Here is a 19,445-nt window from a genome sequence, read left to right as displayed (position 1 = left end):
ATTATAAAATGACCTTCGGGCTGTGTGTATAAGGTGTATATAACACACAAATGCATTCTGTGTTTAGATTTGGGTCCCATTCCCAAGATATTTCATAATTTTATGTAAATATTCCAAAATACGGAATATTCCGATATCCAAAATACCCCTGGTCCCAATCATTATGGATATGGGAGACTCAACCTGTATACATATTTCCAATACAAATGCTGCCACTGGCTTCACCATGAGAGTAGAAGTACGATAATGAACCAAGTTATGATTAGTCCTCGTGTTAAGGTTTCAATCAGTCCAACTGAAAAGCACTGGAGCGCTGATATGAATTGGCCAGGTGCTAAATTACAGAGCAGCCATAATGTTCTCCTCTGCACAAGTTGCTCTAATTCCATTAAATTTTTCTGCATTTTCACCAAATCAGTATGTAATGTTCATTAAAGCAAGCTCAACCACCAAACCCTTACAATGCAGAAGCTAGATCCGCACACATACCGCATGATTTATCCAGGATTGGTCATTATGAAGAGTCAACCTAAAAAACTCTGGATCAACCCTGACTAAGTTCAAGGAACCCATATTTTGTAGCAACTACTACACTACCAGAACTGTATTATTAGCATATAAATAGTTGTATGTTCATTTTATTTTACGTTTTTTCCTCACATTTTTAACTTTTATTGTTACTTAGTGACTTTGGTAACTTTACAGATCACCTATTTATTTCCAGTAAAAATAAAAGGCGTAAAATATTCTGGCGGAATTGCTTTCACACTGGGGACATAGATAATATCTTCTGGGATTGCCCTATAATGCACCACTCTGGAGGGAAGGTGGTGCGTGTGTTTTTTTATACACATTCTATATTTAAAGTTTTATATAACAACAAGGAAAATAGGTCACACAGCACTAAATCAGAACACAGAATAACAAGGTCACATTTGTGAGTTAATAAAAAGCATAAATGTAATGGAAAAATAGGTAAACGCATACATATGCATTGCAACATACCAACTACATAAATAGCGAGCAGCCTAATTATTAGCAGATTAACTATTACTAAATCCAGGACCAGTGTGCCACATTTATTATTAAATACAGTGACTTTGGCTGATACAAATACTAGACACAGAATCAAATCCAAATAGCCCCTTGACTATGTTTATAGTCAATAATTGATTGATTGCTATGGGCAACATCTGCACTTCTAAAAACCTGCACTTTAGTAAATATACCCCTTAGAGAGAAGAGGTGGGAAATTCAATCAGTTTAAGCCAGACAGAACAGCCCACCAACAGTAAAAGGGCCTATCCATTAGCAGATAAATTTGAATGATGAACGATTTATCATTCAGTCGTTCAATTTATCTGCTAATGGAAAGGCTCTGAACGATAAAAATGCACACTCACGTGGCCGACAAATTGGGTCTTTTGTTTTCTGTTTGTGTTTTACTACCTAAAGCAGGGGTGGGCAATAAGCGGCCCTCCAGCTGCTGTTGAACTAAAAATCCCAGCAAGCATTGCAACAGTTTCAGCATGGCCAAATAGCAAAACTGTGGCAGGGCAGGTTGGGATGTGTAGTTCTACAACAGCAGGGGGTCTTCTTATTGCCCACCCCTAATCTAACGTTTAATCCACTCCTGTTGAGCTCTCCCCCCTGCGGTGGCCCTTTTACACCTTTATCCATACAATATCCCTAAACATGACAGATGGATCTTGGGCCATATCTTTGTTACCATAACCTCTATTGTGCAATTTTGGAAGGATCCCTTCTCCTCCTCCTCTCCACATAATTGTGAAGAAAATAGAGTATGCATTTGAGATAGACTTCTGGCCTTCCATACTTCACCTCTGTATCCTCCCCTATAGTTAAGTGGTTCTACTGTCAGGAATATGTGACTGAGCGGGATGGACCTACCCATTCCCAACTCACTGACTGCACTAGTGTCACCCTGCTATTTAGTCTACAGAGACACCTGAACGACCCCCCCCCGCCTCACATTTATCCCTTTATACATTGTGACTTATATGCATGGGTTTTACCATTCCAATTGTACTCCCCCATTTTCCCCTCCCTATCCCTTTTTTGTAGCCCCCCCCCTCAGTTATATTTTGAAAATATTTAATAAAAATTATTGATGAATAAAAAATAAAATAAAGGAAGATCACTAGTTTAAGCTGCACACACTCATAATGCCAATATCTAATTATAGACATTATTAATTTGAATACGTTTTTTACATTATATCCAGTAGCAGATTAAAACTGTATTAGCTGGGATGCACCTTATAAGCTTTGCTCTAATCAATTTCCCAACAAGGTGTTGGTGCTGGATATACTAGAACAGTAGCTAGTAATTGAAACTCATCTCTCAGACTACAGGACGGCAGATGGACTGATCACTGTTCTACATGCAGCGTCCAATCAGACATGCCTGAGGCATTTTTATTAAACGTGTTTACTCCACTGGTCAAGTTACATTACCAGACCAGAAGACAGAGAACATATGTATCAGAGGTATATATGTTACTCACTGCAGTACTGTCCTGATTGTCATTGAGCTCAGAAAGCTTGCTGCTGGACTTCTGTCTCTTTGGTTTGCTCCTCTCCTCTATATATCCAGAACAGTTCTCTTGAAGTTTCTCCACTTCTGGCATCACACCACAATCTTCTAGGCTCCCGCACCCAGAAGGGATATTTTCTTTGTTAATCATCTCCCTAAAAATAAAGCAAACTCTGGTCAGTGCAGGTAATTAGAACAACAAAAAAAAAAGAAATACACAAAAACTTCACCATCTACAGGTAGAATGTGTCACACATAAAGATCAATAAGTCATTGTGTGGTAGGTCAATCAAGTCAATACCCAGTCAAAAATATATTACATCAATGTGGATGTGGGCAGATTAGGCAATCACGCGTTGCCCCATTTTCCTGTGCCCCAAAGTTAGATACAGTTGTTATGTAAATTTGTTTACATTTTGAATATATATATATATTTTTTTAATAGAGTAGGAGATGTGGAAGGAGGTTTAATCATACATCCTATCATTAGCTTAAGCATTGTTTTTACTGTAGAACAGCTCACCAGCTATAGCCTACAACACTTTATGTGCCTATTACTATGCTTTCTCCCTAGTCTCTTAGTAAATATGAATGTTCCCATGATAAAGCCTCTGTGCCGCTATCCCTCTACGTGATCAGTCATTTCATTATGTTCCTGATACGTTGCTTTCTTGCACTGGTGCCATGTTAGTGGCCGTTGTTGAATAGCTTTAGCCTGATAAAGATTTTCTGAACCAAGAAGAGTGCTGCTGATAGAGGTATAAAATACTATATATCACTGAAAATGGAGGTATACATTGTAGATTATAGATTTCCCGTCATTTACACAACCTAAACTATATAGAAAATACAATTTGTGTAGTTAATAGAAATTGCTATCTGCCATACGGCTAAGCACACCAACAAGATGATCTCTCCTTCCATTCCTTTACTCTTCTTTTTTTTCCTGTGTTTTGATATTACTCTGAAGTATATCTGTCCTCTCCTGCTGGCCTTTACTGCTTGGCCTGACCAAGTGATCCCTGGCTCATTTTATTTCAGGTATCCTTGTTGGTCTCTTGGTTTATTGTTCACTGCTTCTCCTTGTTTGGTCAGAGTATGTACTCCATTTCACTGGATCTAGATTTATTATCCCTGAGTTTCTTAAGCTGGGTACACACTAGACCAGTGGTTAACAAATTTTTTCGAATCACGGTGTCCTAGAATATATATCAGCATTTTTACACGGCACGCCTGGGCCGAAGGTTTCTTATTGAGAAATTCATTTAGGACGATTAAATGGTTTTAGATTAATTGAAACAACAAATTGTCCACATCATCTAGTGTATACGCAGTACTGCATGCTCCCGTGCATAATTTATCGCATCTTCAGATCTGCCGGCAGTGCGGTTAATCTCAAGATATCACATGCGGTGCGCAGTGCACTTTAATGAAGGACAGAACAACACATCGTTCAGTTGTTCATTAAATATTCTAGTTATGTCTATGGTAATCACCCCGACCATCAGCAAGATTTGCTGGTCGTCTAGTGTGTACCCAGATTTATAGTTTAATACTGTATTTGTTATAATTTTTTTTTTGTTATATTTTTTTTTTTTAACTCAAATGTTTATTGAAAAGAAATACAATAAAATGTATTTGTTATTTCTAATGTTCTTCTGTTTCACTCTAGGTGCGTACACACTGGGCGATTAATGTGGACGACTGAACGATAACGATATCGTTATCGTTCAGTCGTCCACTTTATCGTCCATTTTTAACACAAAAATGATGAACGATAACGACGACGCACGTTCCCACGGGTCGTTCGTCATTATCGTTCATCGGGTGAACTGGCAGGCCAACCTGACGATGTCGTCAGGTCAGTGGCGTAACTAGGGCAGGGCGAGTGGGGTGCGTGCCCTGGGCCCCATGGGACCTGCGGCGCGGGGGGGGCGCCGCCGGCCACGGTACCGGCCCGCCTGCCCTAGTTAGCCAGTGTAGCGCGGACCGCAATGAGTGCGGTCAGCACTACACATTTACACAGGACCGGCGCTAGGCTTCCAGCGCCGGTCCTGTGCTGCACAGCTGAGCCCGTTCCCTCCCCCTGAGCGCTTGCCCAATAGCACTAGGAGGCGGGCTCAGGCTGTGCATAACACACGCATCGCCGCCAGCGCTGTTTGTGAAAACAAAGGGTTGTGTCATGTTGACATGCCCCATTTTTAAGTGACCACGCCCATTTTTCTTGCCGCGCACGCACATCGGGGGGGGGGGGGGCGGGGCGGAAGGCTCCCTTTTCAAATTTGCCTTGGGCACCCTAGTTACGCCACTGCATCAGGTTGCTGCATGTTATGGAATGGGGGAGAGAGCCTGGTGCTGAAAGATGTCGTTAATGATATCGTTCAGCGGGTGTGCTCAATGTCATGAACAACATTGACCACAGCCTGCCGGGGACACACTAGACGATATCGCTCAGGGAGCATATAGTCTAGTGTGTACGCTCCTTCTGTTGTGTTTTGATGATATTTGTCATTACAGACTAGTAATATTATTAATAGACAAAACACAAAAAGTGTCATTGGACATATGGTTGCTGCTGCGGAAGAGCTTGCAGTGTTCCTGTAAGAGGGGCACAACCAGTGTTGGATATTTTGCTAGATGCAAGTACTCTCACTAGACATGAGTAACATTATCAAAACTGTTCTCTGCATGACATTTTGCAGGTTTCATCTAAGTATTCTAGCCTCAAGTGTCCCCAATCCAATCCTTAACACACTACACAAGGATGACTTGGCCATCATGGTCTCAGTCAGTGGTGGTAATGCCATGGTGTCTCCATTATGGTGTCCAGTAATGCAAATTACAATTTTTTCAGCGCATGTGTGTGACCGAGCCATCAAGGGGGCATTGATTTGGGCAGTACACACTCCTTAATAATCTGCATCAGTGTAATTATCTGGCCCGAAAACAACATGGGACAGATTTCTTGTCATCATTTGAAGAAAAAAAAAAATTATACTTTTATTTATACACCGCTAAAAAAAAAAGATTTTAAAAGCAACATCTACTCTTTTCAGATAACATATTACAGTGAACATTTCAAGGTACAAAAATAAATACACAAAAAGTTCCTTACATGTCTCTAGGTTTTTTCCGGCTCTCATCCTGTTCTTTCAGATGTCTCCTCCTTTGTCTTGCAGATAAGCTAGTGGAGGGTGAGGATGTTCCCGACTCAGATTCCTCGGAACTTTGACTTCCAGGGCCAAGTACATCAAATAGATGTTGCTCCACAGCGGTTCTGATTGTCCTCTCCAAAAGTCTGTGGACCAGAGCAGAGAATCTGCTGTAGATGAAACATACTTTAAGAAGCTTAATTTGAAATATTCTTCAGTGCAAGAATATAAAACCTCTGGCATTCCAAATGCACATAAACAACATAGGAGTCATAAGAAGTCATACATTGGATCTTTTAATTACAAGTGCATTAGTGTGCTGAGGAAAGCTGTATATTTTATGAGGTGCAAAAACACCCACAATTTGTCATAAACCTGAACGTGGCAATAAATGTTTTCAAGTGATCTGGTGTGTGATCTTGCTTTCATCGGGGTCTTAAAAGATTGCCTTGTAGTGTAAGAAGATAGTCAAAGATTTCTATATTGCTTCTTGTTTAGACTGTCACTAGTCACCAGCCTGCTTTATACTACTACTCCCACCTTGGGATATCCAGTGCAAGCCAATTAGGTGCAAGTTACTCGCAGAGCGAGTGAGTGTGGCTGTATGCCACACTTATGGTACCGCCGGACTCGCGGTGTAAGAGTCTGGGGTGAGATCGAGCCATGAGGGGGACAAATTTCCGTGTCGTTGCCAGTGTTTTTTTACGGCGTTGCCATTGCAACCTCGTCCCCTTTGCATATAATTGGATTGAGCCCATTATCTGGTAGCATGAATGGGTGTTTAAGGCACTGTAGTATGGCTTGATCTTGAATGCCAAAGTTTTTATACCCATATGGTCTTCTCTGACCTAGCAATTACTTATTAATAAGGCAAAAATGCCATGAATAGAAAAAAGTTCATACGCACACTATAACCTAAAGAATAAACTAATTTAAATAAAAAAAATAAGTTTTCAAAATATCACGTTTACTAGCATGTTTTAGCTATAGTTAAAACGTGCTGGGTACGGGATACCGGCGCTGGGGATCCCGCTGCTGGAATCCCAAAAGAATTGGGATACCGACACCTGTCAGTAAGTATGCTAACCCTACCCCTAATCCCATCTCCCCCCCCACCCTAAACCTAACCTCCCCCCTAGTGTGCCTAACCCTAACCCTCCCCCTAACCGCACTACTTACAGTCGGGATGCCGATGTTCGTGAGGATTCTGACTGACATCCCAGTAAGAGCATGTAAATAGGAGTGGAACCCATTGGCTTTAATACCGACTAGCACTTAGAGATAAATGATTTTACGCGGCTGAACCCTGGCTACAAGTGCTCATGGGAACTGCATGCAATTGATTGCAATGAGAAAGGGTAATCAGCCTAAGGGACAAATGTAAAAGCGATTCTGGCGATATCATCACATTTTAAGCAACAATTAGTTGCCTCATTAAATCTAGTTACTATCTCGCTGGAATCGTGCTGGCTCCCGCAAATCACAGGCTATTACATTTACATTTAAGAGTTTTAAAAAATAAAATAAAAAGGGAAGAAGAAAAATAATAATACAAATAATAATAATAATAATAATAATAATAATAATAATAATAATAATAATACAAATAATAATAATAATGAAAATCAGTTGACAAAATATTACAGAAATAAAATAAAGTCTTCCAGCTGGGGCCGCTCAATGCTAATACAGAATCCATATGCAACTTGCTGCCAACATTTCAATGTTTAGTTAACACTTTTCTCAGGGTGCACCCTGAGGAAAATGTTGATTAAACATTGAAATGTTGGCAACAAGTTGCATATGGATTCTGTATTAGCATTGAGCGGCCCCAGCTGGAAGACTTAAGATTGGTGAACCCCGCTGGGAGCTTCACATCGAGGGCACCTGCATGATTTCAAAAGTTGTGTGTGAGGAGTGCTGCCTACAAGGTGGATAGAAATAGAAGAAATAAATATATTTTGCGAATTGTCTTTGGATATTTGCAGCATTTGGTTGTGGTTGCATTCTGAGATACTGCCATAAAAAATAGCAGTATAAGCAGTTTGCAAGTATATTATGGTGTGATGTAGGTTATATGTTTAGGAATTATACATAAGCATCCTTTTCACATCATAAGGGAACAAAAATAATGCTAACTACTGCACAGCTATGTTTCAACACACACACACACACACACACACACACACACACACACACACACACACACACACACGATTAGTAACTTACTCTCTACCAGCAGGGACAGTGTTGACTTGGGCCACGTGACCACTGCGGAAAAGAAAAGAAAACTCTGTTAAGTAAAATAGTTCTGTAAAACTCAGCACTTAATATACTGGTTAAGTCAAGAGCCCTGGTTATTTCCCTGTTTATCTCTGTTGAAGAGAGGTTTGCATCATCTCTAAAAGTGGATTAAAACATGATCCTCTGTCAAGATCTAATCCCCTACACACACGCATCATGCAAACTGCTTTTATGTTGAAGCCATCCCCAGGTTAAAATAATGAGATTGCTTTCAATGTACTGAATATGTGAGCACACAAAACTCACTTTAGGAGAATGCACTCAGGATTTTTATAGAACACTATAGCTGTCTTTTATGCCTATGGTAGAACGGACTTCATCAGTATCTATTCTATACTTAGCCCATAAAGGAAAAAGATGTGTGTATATAGATGAGCTCATTTCATGTAAATAAGGGTATAACTATATGGAGAAAAGGAAACTTGTTTTGATAGAAATATCTAAGTTACTTCAACTCCTACAATACATACAATATACACTTTACATTGTTCAAGTTTTTTTTACATAAAAACAGCAAGACACAAAGTCAAACGTTGCCAACATGCAGCCATATTTCAGTGGATGTTCTACACACAAAAGTCAATTAAAAGTAAATGCTGTGTAAAGGCATGTTGAATTTATCAAATGACAGTAACCATTTTATGTGAACTGTTCTGGGTAAAACTAAGTGATTTTTTCCACAACAATAGCTGAGAAAAAATAAAATAAAATATATATATATATATATATATACACATATATATATATATATATATATATATATACATACACATACATATACACAGTACTATATATATATATATATATATATATGTATCTGTATCTCTCAATACAAGTATGTTTTTATTGATCCTGGAGAGCAGTGTCTGTCATTTTTGTGCCCATGGATATTTTCCCCCGTGCTTGCATGGGTTGCCTCCCACACCCCAAAAATATACTGTTAGGTTAATTGTCTTTCAACACCCCTAGTGTACATGTGGTAGAGAATATAGATCGCAAGCCCCACTGGGGCAGGGAGTGATGTGAGTGGCCAAATATTCTCTGGAAAGTGCTGCAGAATATGTACGCTATATAAATGATGGTGCTATAATAAATAAATAATAACCAACTAAAATGTGGTTCTCCTGCAGCATACTTTGGTCAGGCATATAATAGCTCAATATCATCAGAAGCTAATAATTTACTATAGAGTTAATAAGTCAATGAGGGTAACACAAGTAAGTGAAAATGCTAACAAACAGGTGAAGAAAAACAGTAGCTTATCACCAGAATTAAACACATTAGGTATTAATAATATTAATGATAACAACAACAATAATACCGGTAGCAGGATCCAAGATTTAACTTCACGGTCTGGTGTAATAAATAATCACCCACAATTGATATGACCCTTCAATATGTTTATTAAGACCATAGAATATTTGTAAACTAAAACAATCAAAATGTGCATTTAATAAATATTAGCTTATACATAATGTTTTAATTAAAATCAGTGTTAGTCCATTAAGGAGCAGTGGAGCTTTGATTCTATTGGCCTGAACAATTCCACTGACTGTGACCAGGAGGATGTCCCAAGTCTATACCCTAACATCCACGTGCATCTGAAACGTCATCCCAACTGATGTGCTGCCCATCAGATGGAACGTTGGGACGACGCTGCTGACGGTGGCATGCAGGTGAATGCAGGATGGAAGGGTATATTGCACAGTTGTACACCAGGGAGGGAAGGAAAGGGAGATTCTGAGCCATACAGAATGCCATAGTAATACAAATTCGGACGGCTGAAGAGAATGCAATGCCAATACAACTATATGCCCATATTCTGAATCGTACTGATGTATATGATCGCATCAACCCATTTTTCCATTTACAAGAGCAGTAGTCATCATCATTAACAGCACTTACACCTATCCCATGCTGGAAGCAGGAGATCCATCTGCAAGCGGTGACCTCTTTGCATACTGTATGTATAGCAAGAAATTCTGGTTATACGCCCACATCACACCCAATAAATGGTACTCTTGTGCGTGTTCGCACTGTTACAGCTCAGAGATGTGTAAAACTATAAATCGCTCATTAGTTTGCACAGGCACGAATGTAGCCAGCAAAACTTGCGCAGCTTCCTGAAAAATCGCACTTGGACTTGTGAGCGACTCAAATTAATTTTTATTATTAGATTGAATAGAGAGTCTAGTCCCAAGTCTTATTTTGTATATTATATTTTTAATTCACATTTTTTTTCCCTTAATGTATATAAAACACTTTGTTTTTGTCTACCAAAATTGTAATATTTGGCTATACCAAGCCACTGCTAGTAATGAAAGGCTTCCAAGGTTCATGATTCAGACTTCATACATTTAACAAGTGGTATACAATCAACAGTTCTGAAATCTCAATGTACATGAAATCGAGCTAATTTTATTACATTATCTTCCAGTGCTATTGGGGTAGGTGTACTAAGGGTCTGATTCAGAGCCGCTGGCTCTGAATCAGGGCGGGGATTTAATTTTTTTTTTTTCGGCCTCCAGGCCGCTCGCTAAGCTGTGGGTGACCACCCACAGCTTTTCCGTGCGGCCTGGCGATGGTTGAGATTATCACAACCATCGGGCTTGCGAGGAGACCCTGTGGTAGGGTCTCAGCTTTCGTAAGCCCGAGTGGACTTCCTGCTCTAATAGAGCAGGAAGTCCACTACTGACATCACGAGTGATGTCAGTAGGGCCACCCACAAACGCCAGAAGTTCCTAAGGGAATGCCTGCATTTGTGGAGCTAGCCAACCTCCCCGCCTACAAAATGGGATGAGCTGTGAATCAACATCAACAGCCACCCTGTCTTGTAGCGAGACCCTTTGCGATGGAGCTGCCGTCGAAGTACGGGTCTCGCGCATGCTGGAGGCAGCGCATGCGCAGTCGACCATCGACCCGCTTGCGAGCACTGCGCTCACGAGCGTGTCTGAATCGGGCCCTAAGAGTCCTCTTATCGTTTGGATACCCAGCCCAGCCTGGCCTCACACTATGAAGGAGCAAGATAAAGGCAGCAATATGAGGCTAAGCTGGTGCTGGAGAAACCATCAGACGGTAAGTGATCACTTTAGTAACTTCTGAAACACTTAGTACGGCCATAGGAGTCTATGGCAGCACGATGCACAAGCCACCGAACAGCAGAAACATTCCTTTAGTACATACTGAGAAGCAATATGTACAGGGATTTATACATTTTTTATTGTTTTTGATCCTTTTCTCCCATTAGTACATAAGACCCCTTAATGTCTAGTGTGGTGGTAGTTTTGTTGTACCACTTTTTGGTGTGTCTACTAGTATATTGGACCCAGGTTATGATGGGTTACATCAGTCTCCTCCCCACCACCCAGCCCCGCCCTCTGCTCTGGCCAGTTCCTCCCCCTTGTGGTTCCACACCTACCCCCCTAGGTCACTCCACCCCCTAAACCCTTTCCTATCCCCCCGCGCTCTCATACTTATCATGACAGCTGGTCACTAAGGAGATGGGACAGACTTTCTGAAATTATTAGATACATTATTACCATATTGTTGTTCTAAAACAGGGAAGGGGAACCTCAGGCCCGGTGGCCGTATAAGGCACGCAGAATTATTTGTTCTGGCCCGCTGAGTTTTTTTCTGCTAGCCTCATCTGGCTAGCAGGGTGCCTAGAATGGCACCCTGCAGCCAAAATCTATGCAGCAGTGCCGCCTGGGGCATCCTTAGGATGCTTCCGGCGGTCTCACCGCTGCCCTTACAGCTCCCCAGGCATCCTGTAATGTAATCACAGTTATTGCGACCCCACCTCCGTGTGGCATCACACGGAGGGTGGGTGGCCTGCACCGGGCCCGCAAATAATTTTATATATATCAAAATGGCCTTCGGCAGAAAAGAGGTTCCCCACCCCTGTTCTAAAAGGTGACTAAACTATACTTCTGCTACATTTTGCGCCTAAAACAATATACAGTACAAAATTTTTCACAATACTGATAATACGGGGGAAGGAGGCACAAGGAGGGTACTCTGTACAGATTAAACAAATACAGTACACTGTGATTCATACAGTGGAGCTAGACACGCATGTATTGACATGTGGAAATCTGGTGTATAGGAAAGGCTTTTTTAGAGGGTGGGATAACTTCAAATTCCACAGATGCGGTCATTGTTTCCTGCCAGCGATTTTTCAACCTCTCAGAATAAATCTGTTGGATCAGATATTGATTAACTAGAACTTTTGTATTGGCGGCTATACTGCTTAGAAACGAAAAACATTTGTTACAATCTGCATGTATTTCTGGTGCTTCCATTACTGCTTGAGGTGAATTATAAACAGTATATTGTATTTGTAAACATATATACTGGCCTTTCTGTGCAACTTGAATAAGATCTTAACCTGTATATAACAAAGGCCAGTTGTAGTTGGTAATCTTATTAAGAGTTTAATTTTGCCACTAGAAAATAGGGTATTTAACATACAGTTCACTCTCTGATACTTTAAAGCCATCAAGTTGAAAAGAGACCACAAAATACTTAATAATTGAAAAAAAAAATTTGCAATTTGGATTTTAATTACCATTCTTTGCATATAATGGACACATTCATTTTATTTGCAATTGTAAATACAATTGTTTACAAAGTAAAAATTAGTGACATGTGACCACGATGTACACTATATAAGTAGAGTACAATTAATATAGCAAAGCTTGCTGTACACAAAATAATATCACAACTCACTATTATCATGGATAAATAAAATTTTAAAATAACAAAATCGATTTCCCTATTGTAGATAACAATGGTTAAAGAAATAATTAAAGATACAAATAATTTAAAAATAATTTAAAATACTCACTGAAGGTGCGTACACACACGACGATGTAAGTAATGAACGATTTTCGTTGAACGATTTTCATTCAGTTTTTCCTTTGAAAAAGTGAACGAAAGTAATTGGTTTTACTTTACTTAATAAACGATTTTCTGTGTGTTGAAGGAAAATTGTTGCAACTTCTATTGAAAATCTGGTAATAAATAATAAAATCGTTCAGTTGGCCAGTCTGACTGAACTACAAACTACAATTGACAAACGTGAACGCACATGAACGATAATCGTTCATCGTTTTACACTGAACGATTTTTTTAAAGACTGAACGATAACGACGTCATTATAGTTAAGTCGTTCAAAAAATCGTTGTGTATGTACGCACCTTTAAAATTTTAAAAAAAGCACTTGGCTGCCTGTTGTTCAACACTGCCTAAGGAATACTGTGAAATGCAATTTTAAGTGAGAATTTAATTTTTCTTTTATGTTTAAATTTTTAAGCCTGATTTTAAACTTGCGTTACTGTGTTTTTAATTTAATGTATTTTTAAAATACTCCTTTAACCATTGTTGTCTACAATGGTGAAAACTATTGTCATTTTTAAATTTCGTTTATCCATGACAATAATGAGATGTAATATGATGTCATTAATCTATTAAATCATTTGATTATTGTTTATGCATTTTTTTAATGAAATATGCGTTAAGTGCAGTGCTGTGGGCTTACTTCGGGGCTAATTGGATAGACCGGGGGATCAATTAGCCCACAGTAAAATTACGGAGGCTAATTGAATTCCCCACTTTATCTAAAAAGAACCTTTCTCAGCGTCAGAGATACTTTCCTGTTTTAAATTTTATTCCCTTGGGTTAAGTTGGGAAACTCACTAGCTCTCCTTAGGTCGCAGAGATTGCGCACCCAGTGGCGCCGCCTCTACAGTCATTTTAACAAAATACAGTGCCTCCTAAGCATGCCTCTAGTCATATTTACCTATCCTTCTACAGGTCATTATCTACTATTCAATAACTCTCTGGAGGGCAATAAAATATGGTTGCACAAAGCAGACACAAAATACATTATCTGGCAACCAGACACAGACACATTCAAGGGTCTATTTACTAAGCCTTGGAAAGAGATAAAGTGAACGGAGATAAAGTACCAGCTAATTGGCTCCTGTCATGTCACAGGCTGGGTTTCAAAAATGATAGTTAGGAGCTGGTTGGTTAGTACTTTATCTCCGTTCACTTTATCTCCATCCAAGGCTAATTACATGCAGACTTCTTATAATATTATCAAACAGTAGTAGACAGGTACTTTTTCTATATCTGTCCACTTAAGATAGAATAATGTTCATTTCACACAGAGGTGAATCAGTGGTTGGAAGCAAGTAGCCCAGGGTGGTAATAGTACCATGTTAAAAAGCGGGGACAAATCAGATGGAGAAGGGACCATGGTAGGTGTAGTTGGACCACACCAACATATCGCCACTCCTATAGTACTTTTGCTCATTTTATATTTGGAACACTCAGATCCCAGTGTGCAATATTTACTAGATAAATCTCTAACTTTACATCATAGATATCATGAGTGTGAAGTCAAATTCACAATATGGCTGTTGATGAGCGGTTACATTATAGACACACACATACAGACTATAGATTCTACCAGGAGAAGGGACCGGCCTCCTCCAGGGAGAAGGTAAGTACGTAGAGTGTAAGTGAGTGAGTGTGTAATAAAGTCATAGAATCCTTGGTGTGTGTACTTTTTTTTAGTAAATATTTTCTAAACAGTGCGAGTACAGCTGCCAGCTGGCACTTATGGTTCTACAATAGTCGCAGGGCAGGCTTGCTGGGACCAGTAGTCTCACTGTAAGAAACATTACTTATTTATTTGACACAATTACCCCTGCATCCACAAGGCACCACCAGGACTGCTTGATCCTCAGGAGGGGGGGACCCCATTTTATTTTTGGGGTTCTGACTTTCTGATGATTGCCAGCCCCACCAATTTTCTTGTACCACAATGGGTTCAGAGATATGGGGCTAGTTATGCCTTTGTGGGGGCAGGGGAACCCCACGCTATTTTTTTTTCCTTCTGATTTTTAGCCCTTTCTTTTCCCTACACACAAAAGCACTGCACAGATCACACTGACCTGTGCAGTGTTCAGTGGAGTATATTTAGAAGAAGCTAAATACAACTGAACTAGCACAGGATACATCATAATCACTATTACCATAGACAGGCAAACACGATTCTTAGTAATCTGTGTGTTTGATCCAAAAAATATACACTGGAGTCTGTGCGATGCCCAGTGTGTTTATTCGTGTTTGGTACGGGAATGCCGACGTTCAGAACACCAAAAGCGGTATTTCGATGGATAAATATATAAAACACCTTTCTCACATTTTACATGTTTATATTCCGAAGTAATGGACATCATTGTTTCAATATACAGGGTAGAAGCAACAGCTCAAACTCTCTTGTAGTTAACATAAAAGTTATAATGGTTCATTTGCGGTTCCTGAAGGTTATTTCATTTCTTCATTGACATTCAAAGTTTTCCAAATTGTTATTCATTTTAGAAAGAGGTGACCCACCTTATGTAATTACAACTAATTGAGCCCATTAAAAAGCCTGAACTCCCTTAATTATGATTAATTATTCACTACTAATACTGATATACGTGACAGAGAACTGCGTTGCTATTCAGGAAATCATTAACTAAACCTAAAAGGAGCATGGAGCCTTAAATTACCCCAAATCATTAAAACTCGTGCTAATCCTATTTCATGTTAAACTTTTATACACTATGCAGAAAATCCCAACACTTTCTATACTAAAATTAAATGTCAAAATAATAATAAATCTTAATTTACTCCAATCTTTAGCATCAAATCTAAGGAAAAGTGCTACTATTTTTTTTTTTTTATTTTATTTTCAATTTAAAGTCACTCACCAACTTGCTATTATTTCAAAGCTACAGTATACAAGATTTTATTACCGGTAGAATACAATTATTTCTTCATACATATTGGACCTGGAGAAGGATTGGGCCACAAAGGGCAGCGGCTATTGGGGTGGAGGTATAAAGACCCACAGAAAAGAACAGTCTAATAATCCCTAAGAAAGCTTTTCTCTTACAGAAGTGTACAAGACAGAACTATTTACCTTGCAACAGGACATTTTATTACTATGCTAGCTTTGCATAATTGATATGCTATACAATGATATTCTCCATTACTAATTGTATCAAATCGTTATCCTAAAATATTCAGGCCAACACATACCAGCAATACATATTCTTTGAATGTCTGTGTGGGAAGGTAAAGCTGGTAGCCTTTAGGCTCGTGTTCATGTGAATATTTTGGGAAGACTGTGATGCCTATAACAGCGCTTACGGTTACGCCCAGCCCCTACCTGCGTTGACAGCATGTCTATACTGAACCTAAAGCAGAATGATTTAGAGCAGAATTCTTCTTGCAGTTTGTTACATGAAAGTGTTATTTAATGTTCTATGTATAATGTTGTGAGCAGAATGATTTAGAGCATAATTCTTCTTGCAGTTTGTTAAATGAAAGTGTTATTTAATGTTCTATGTATAATGTTGTGAGCAGAATGATGTAGAGCAGACTTCTTCTTGCAGTTTGTTAAATGAAAGTGTTATTTAATGTTCTATGTATAATGTTGTGAGCAGAATGATGTAGAGCAGACTTCTTCTTGCAGTTTGTTAAATGAAAGTGTTATTTAATGTCATATGTTATAAGGTTGTGAGCAGGGATGCAACTAAACATTTCTTGGGATCCCAGGGCATTGATTTGTAAGTGTCCTAATATACTGTCAAATGGTGAATTAGGACACTTGTGGCCCAACTGTAGCCGAACATCTTGCATATATAGTAGTTTTGCCCTTGGACATGAGTAAAAGTGGGTCTGATCTATAACTAACAATGCCTGACTTTTGAACACAACTTACTATAGATGTGTCCTTGCTCATCTAAATACGCCATGCAGCGCGATATGCCTGGCGTGAGTGAGCTGCCAGGTCTCGTGCAACTCTGCTAGCGTCGGGCATCTTTTTTTTGCCAAAAACGATATGGGACTAGGACGCACCAGGAGACCGTGCTGATTAAACTGTCGTGTGACACTTGTATATCTGTATGCAACTGAGTCTGTAAACTGAATTTAACATGGAAAAATGTTGCAGCTGCTGCATCATATTACTTCGTATGCTGATTCAGTGACACAGGTATACAAGTATCACATTAATCAGCACAATCTCCTGGTGCATCCTAGTCGCATCGCATTGCGACTTATACGTATTTTGGGAAAAAAAAGACGCCTGTGCTAGGAGAGTCTCACAGGACCAGGTGCACCTAAAGGGGCTGTTTGGTGTGACTGCAGCAAAGTGAGGATACATATGTATTCAAAAATAACAGTTAACCTTCAATAGAGGACACTTCCAATGCTCATTGTTTAATCTGTGAGAAACATCTAAAAGAATGTGACCAGGATATAGTATGGTGCGCTTGTGAGCTCTAATTACAATACAAGGTTGGGTATCAAACTTATAAGAAAGGACAAAGATTACATGAGACAATATCCCTATTTACTGGATTTCCTGGTATAGATCAAAGATTAACATTCCTAAACCGCATCAGATCGAATATGTTTAACATTTTAGCCTCACACATTTCATTACAGCAAGAGAATATGCTTTAAGCTCTCAAACATTGTATATTAAATCTGATCTGTTCCACAACAGTGTTTTTAAAGAGCACACAAAGGAATGCAGAGTAATGCAGAGTAATTGTAGTGTCCCAGCCAAATAAAAATGTTAAATGGGAGCCTTAAAGAAATCATTAACCAAAACGCAATGAGAAGTAGGTGACTAAGAACAACTCTGAAAACCTTCCTAATAAAAACAGCAGCACAGATAAAGTAAGCACATGTAAAATGCCGATATAGTCTAACATGCATTGACATAAGGAGTTCTGACACTCCTTATCAACAATAAAAACGGTCAGTAACTGAAGGACTGTGCTACAGCCTACCAGAGCCATAACTAGACATTTAGGTGCCCTGTGCCAGAAAGAGAATTGGTGCCTGCCCCCAAAGGCACATGCCAAAAATAGAGGGACGTGGCTTCATGGGGAAGGGGAACGGCCACAGAATAGCACCAATTTACATGACACTGCACAGCATTGTCCGTTATTCACATTACAACACACAGCAGTGCCTCTTATACATGTCATGCCACAAAGCACTGTCCCTTATACACATTACGCCACATAGTGGTACCCCTTATACACGTTCCGCCACACGGTAGTGCCCGCACGGGCAGGTGCGCCGAGAGGGTGGGGGAGCGGGTACAGATTACCCGGGCACGGGCTTCCTGAGGGGCACGGGCTTCCTGAGGGGCCGGGGTCCGGCTCCGCCCGCCCCCTCTCTCCCTCACAGCAGCCCAGCACAAAGCATGTGCTGAACTGCAGTGGGAGACTGCTGTGACTGCAGCTCAGCAGCCACGAGCAGTCTCCTATGCCTGTGGGGGGGGGCGATCACACTGATCGCACCCCCACCCCTGGCTTTGATCAGGGATGAGGGGGCTCAGAGCGCCCCCCCCCCTCTCCCCAGCGCGCAACGGCTGCAAAGCTTTATTTTTTTACCCTCGGGAAGGGGGCGTGGCCACGCCTCCCGCGATTAGGCCACACCCCGTTACCCAGGCCCGCAGCGGCTCTTGGTGGGTCTGCGCACGGGTCAGGAGGCTGCCCTGTGTAATGTATATTAGCAGTGTCCGGCAGATAAGGAGCCGGGTGCACTGCTACTATTATACATTGCGGTGGGCAGTCAGTGGTGGTGGTGAGTACACGGGTGGAGGCGCCCGTTTCCGCCCACAGAGCAGGTGCGCTCTGTGGGTGCCAAGTTACAGCTGTGCTACCTACTACTAGGTGATAGTCATGGGTTTAGGTCAACCCAGAAAAGTCTTGACAATTCAGCCCTTTCATGGTCAGAGGATGCCATCATACACAGTCAGCTGTCCAATCTCATCCTGTATATGGGCACCATTAGTCCCCTCAATCAAATTTTATACTGCCAACAATATACCCAGGATTGATCTTAAATGTATAACCATTAAGCAAGCACCCATCTCCAACCAGCATCACCCACCATGCACAAGCCATAAAAGAAACCTGCCATGCTGAACAAGGGAACTCTTTCTGCTTTAAAAAACATTTTATTGGGATAGATGTGTACTTTACATATTAAGGAATTCAAATAGCCACGGTACTGACGGTCGGCTAACTGATCCCCTGGACTAATTGAATTAGCCTCAAAGCCAGCAATTATCAGGGACATGACCTAATTGCGGGAGACATGGCCACAAGGGCAAATAAAAACTTTTTGCTGGTCGCTCCCCCCCACCCCTGCACAGGCAGAGGAGAGGCAGCAGTCTCCCGGGTCCTACTTCAGCTGGGCGCACACAGCAGTGTGTCCTGGGCTGCGGACAGCTGCTTATCTGGTATTTCTTTTCCTGGAGCTGAGCAGGCTCCGAAAAAAAATCCCTGATAACTGTTTTCACATAGGATGTGATAAGTTCACGGATCCTATGTGTATTTGACTGAAAAA

The 19,445-nt window shown here is 40.4% G+C and overlaps 1 protein-coding gene across 7 annotated transcripts in view; it reads right to left on the bottom strand.

Annotated features, from left to right (window-relative positions):
- Positions 1-19,445, bottom strand: part of FAM13A (family with sequence similarity 13 member A) — a 243,391-nt gene that overhangs the window by 56,003 nt on the left and 167,943 nt on the right. For 5 of the 7 annotated variants that reach the window (XM_088464435.1, XM_088464434.1, XM_088464438.1 and 2 more), the window contains 3 exons: positions 7,938-7,979; positions 5,672-5,878; positions 2,528-2,711 (listed from right to left, as the gene is read on the bottom strand). In XM_088464435.1, the coding sequence (XP_088320561.1) occupies positions 2,528-2,711; positions 5,672-5,878; positions 7,938-7,979 (433 nt within the window). The remainder of the gene's footprint in view (positions 1-2,527; positions 2,712-5,671; positions 5,879-7,937; positions 7,980-19,445) is intronic. The other 2 variants (XM_088464440.1, XM_088464436.1) reach the window with 1 other exon arrangement.

The sequence above is a fragment of the Taudactylus pleione genome, unplaced genomic scaffold (genome assembly GCF_031769625.1).
Source record: "Taudactylus pleione unplaced genomic scaffold, aTauple2 ptg000055l, whole genome shotgun sequence".
NCBI classification, from domain to species: Eukaryota; Metazoa; Chordata; class Amphibia; order Anura; family Myobatrachidae; genus Taudactylus; species Taudactylus pleione.
Note: the sequence above shows the minus strand (reverse complement) of the source record. Positions and strands in the feature narration are given on the sequence as shown.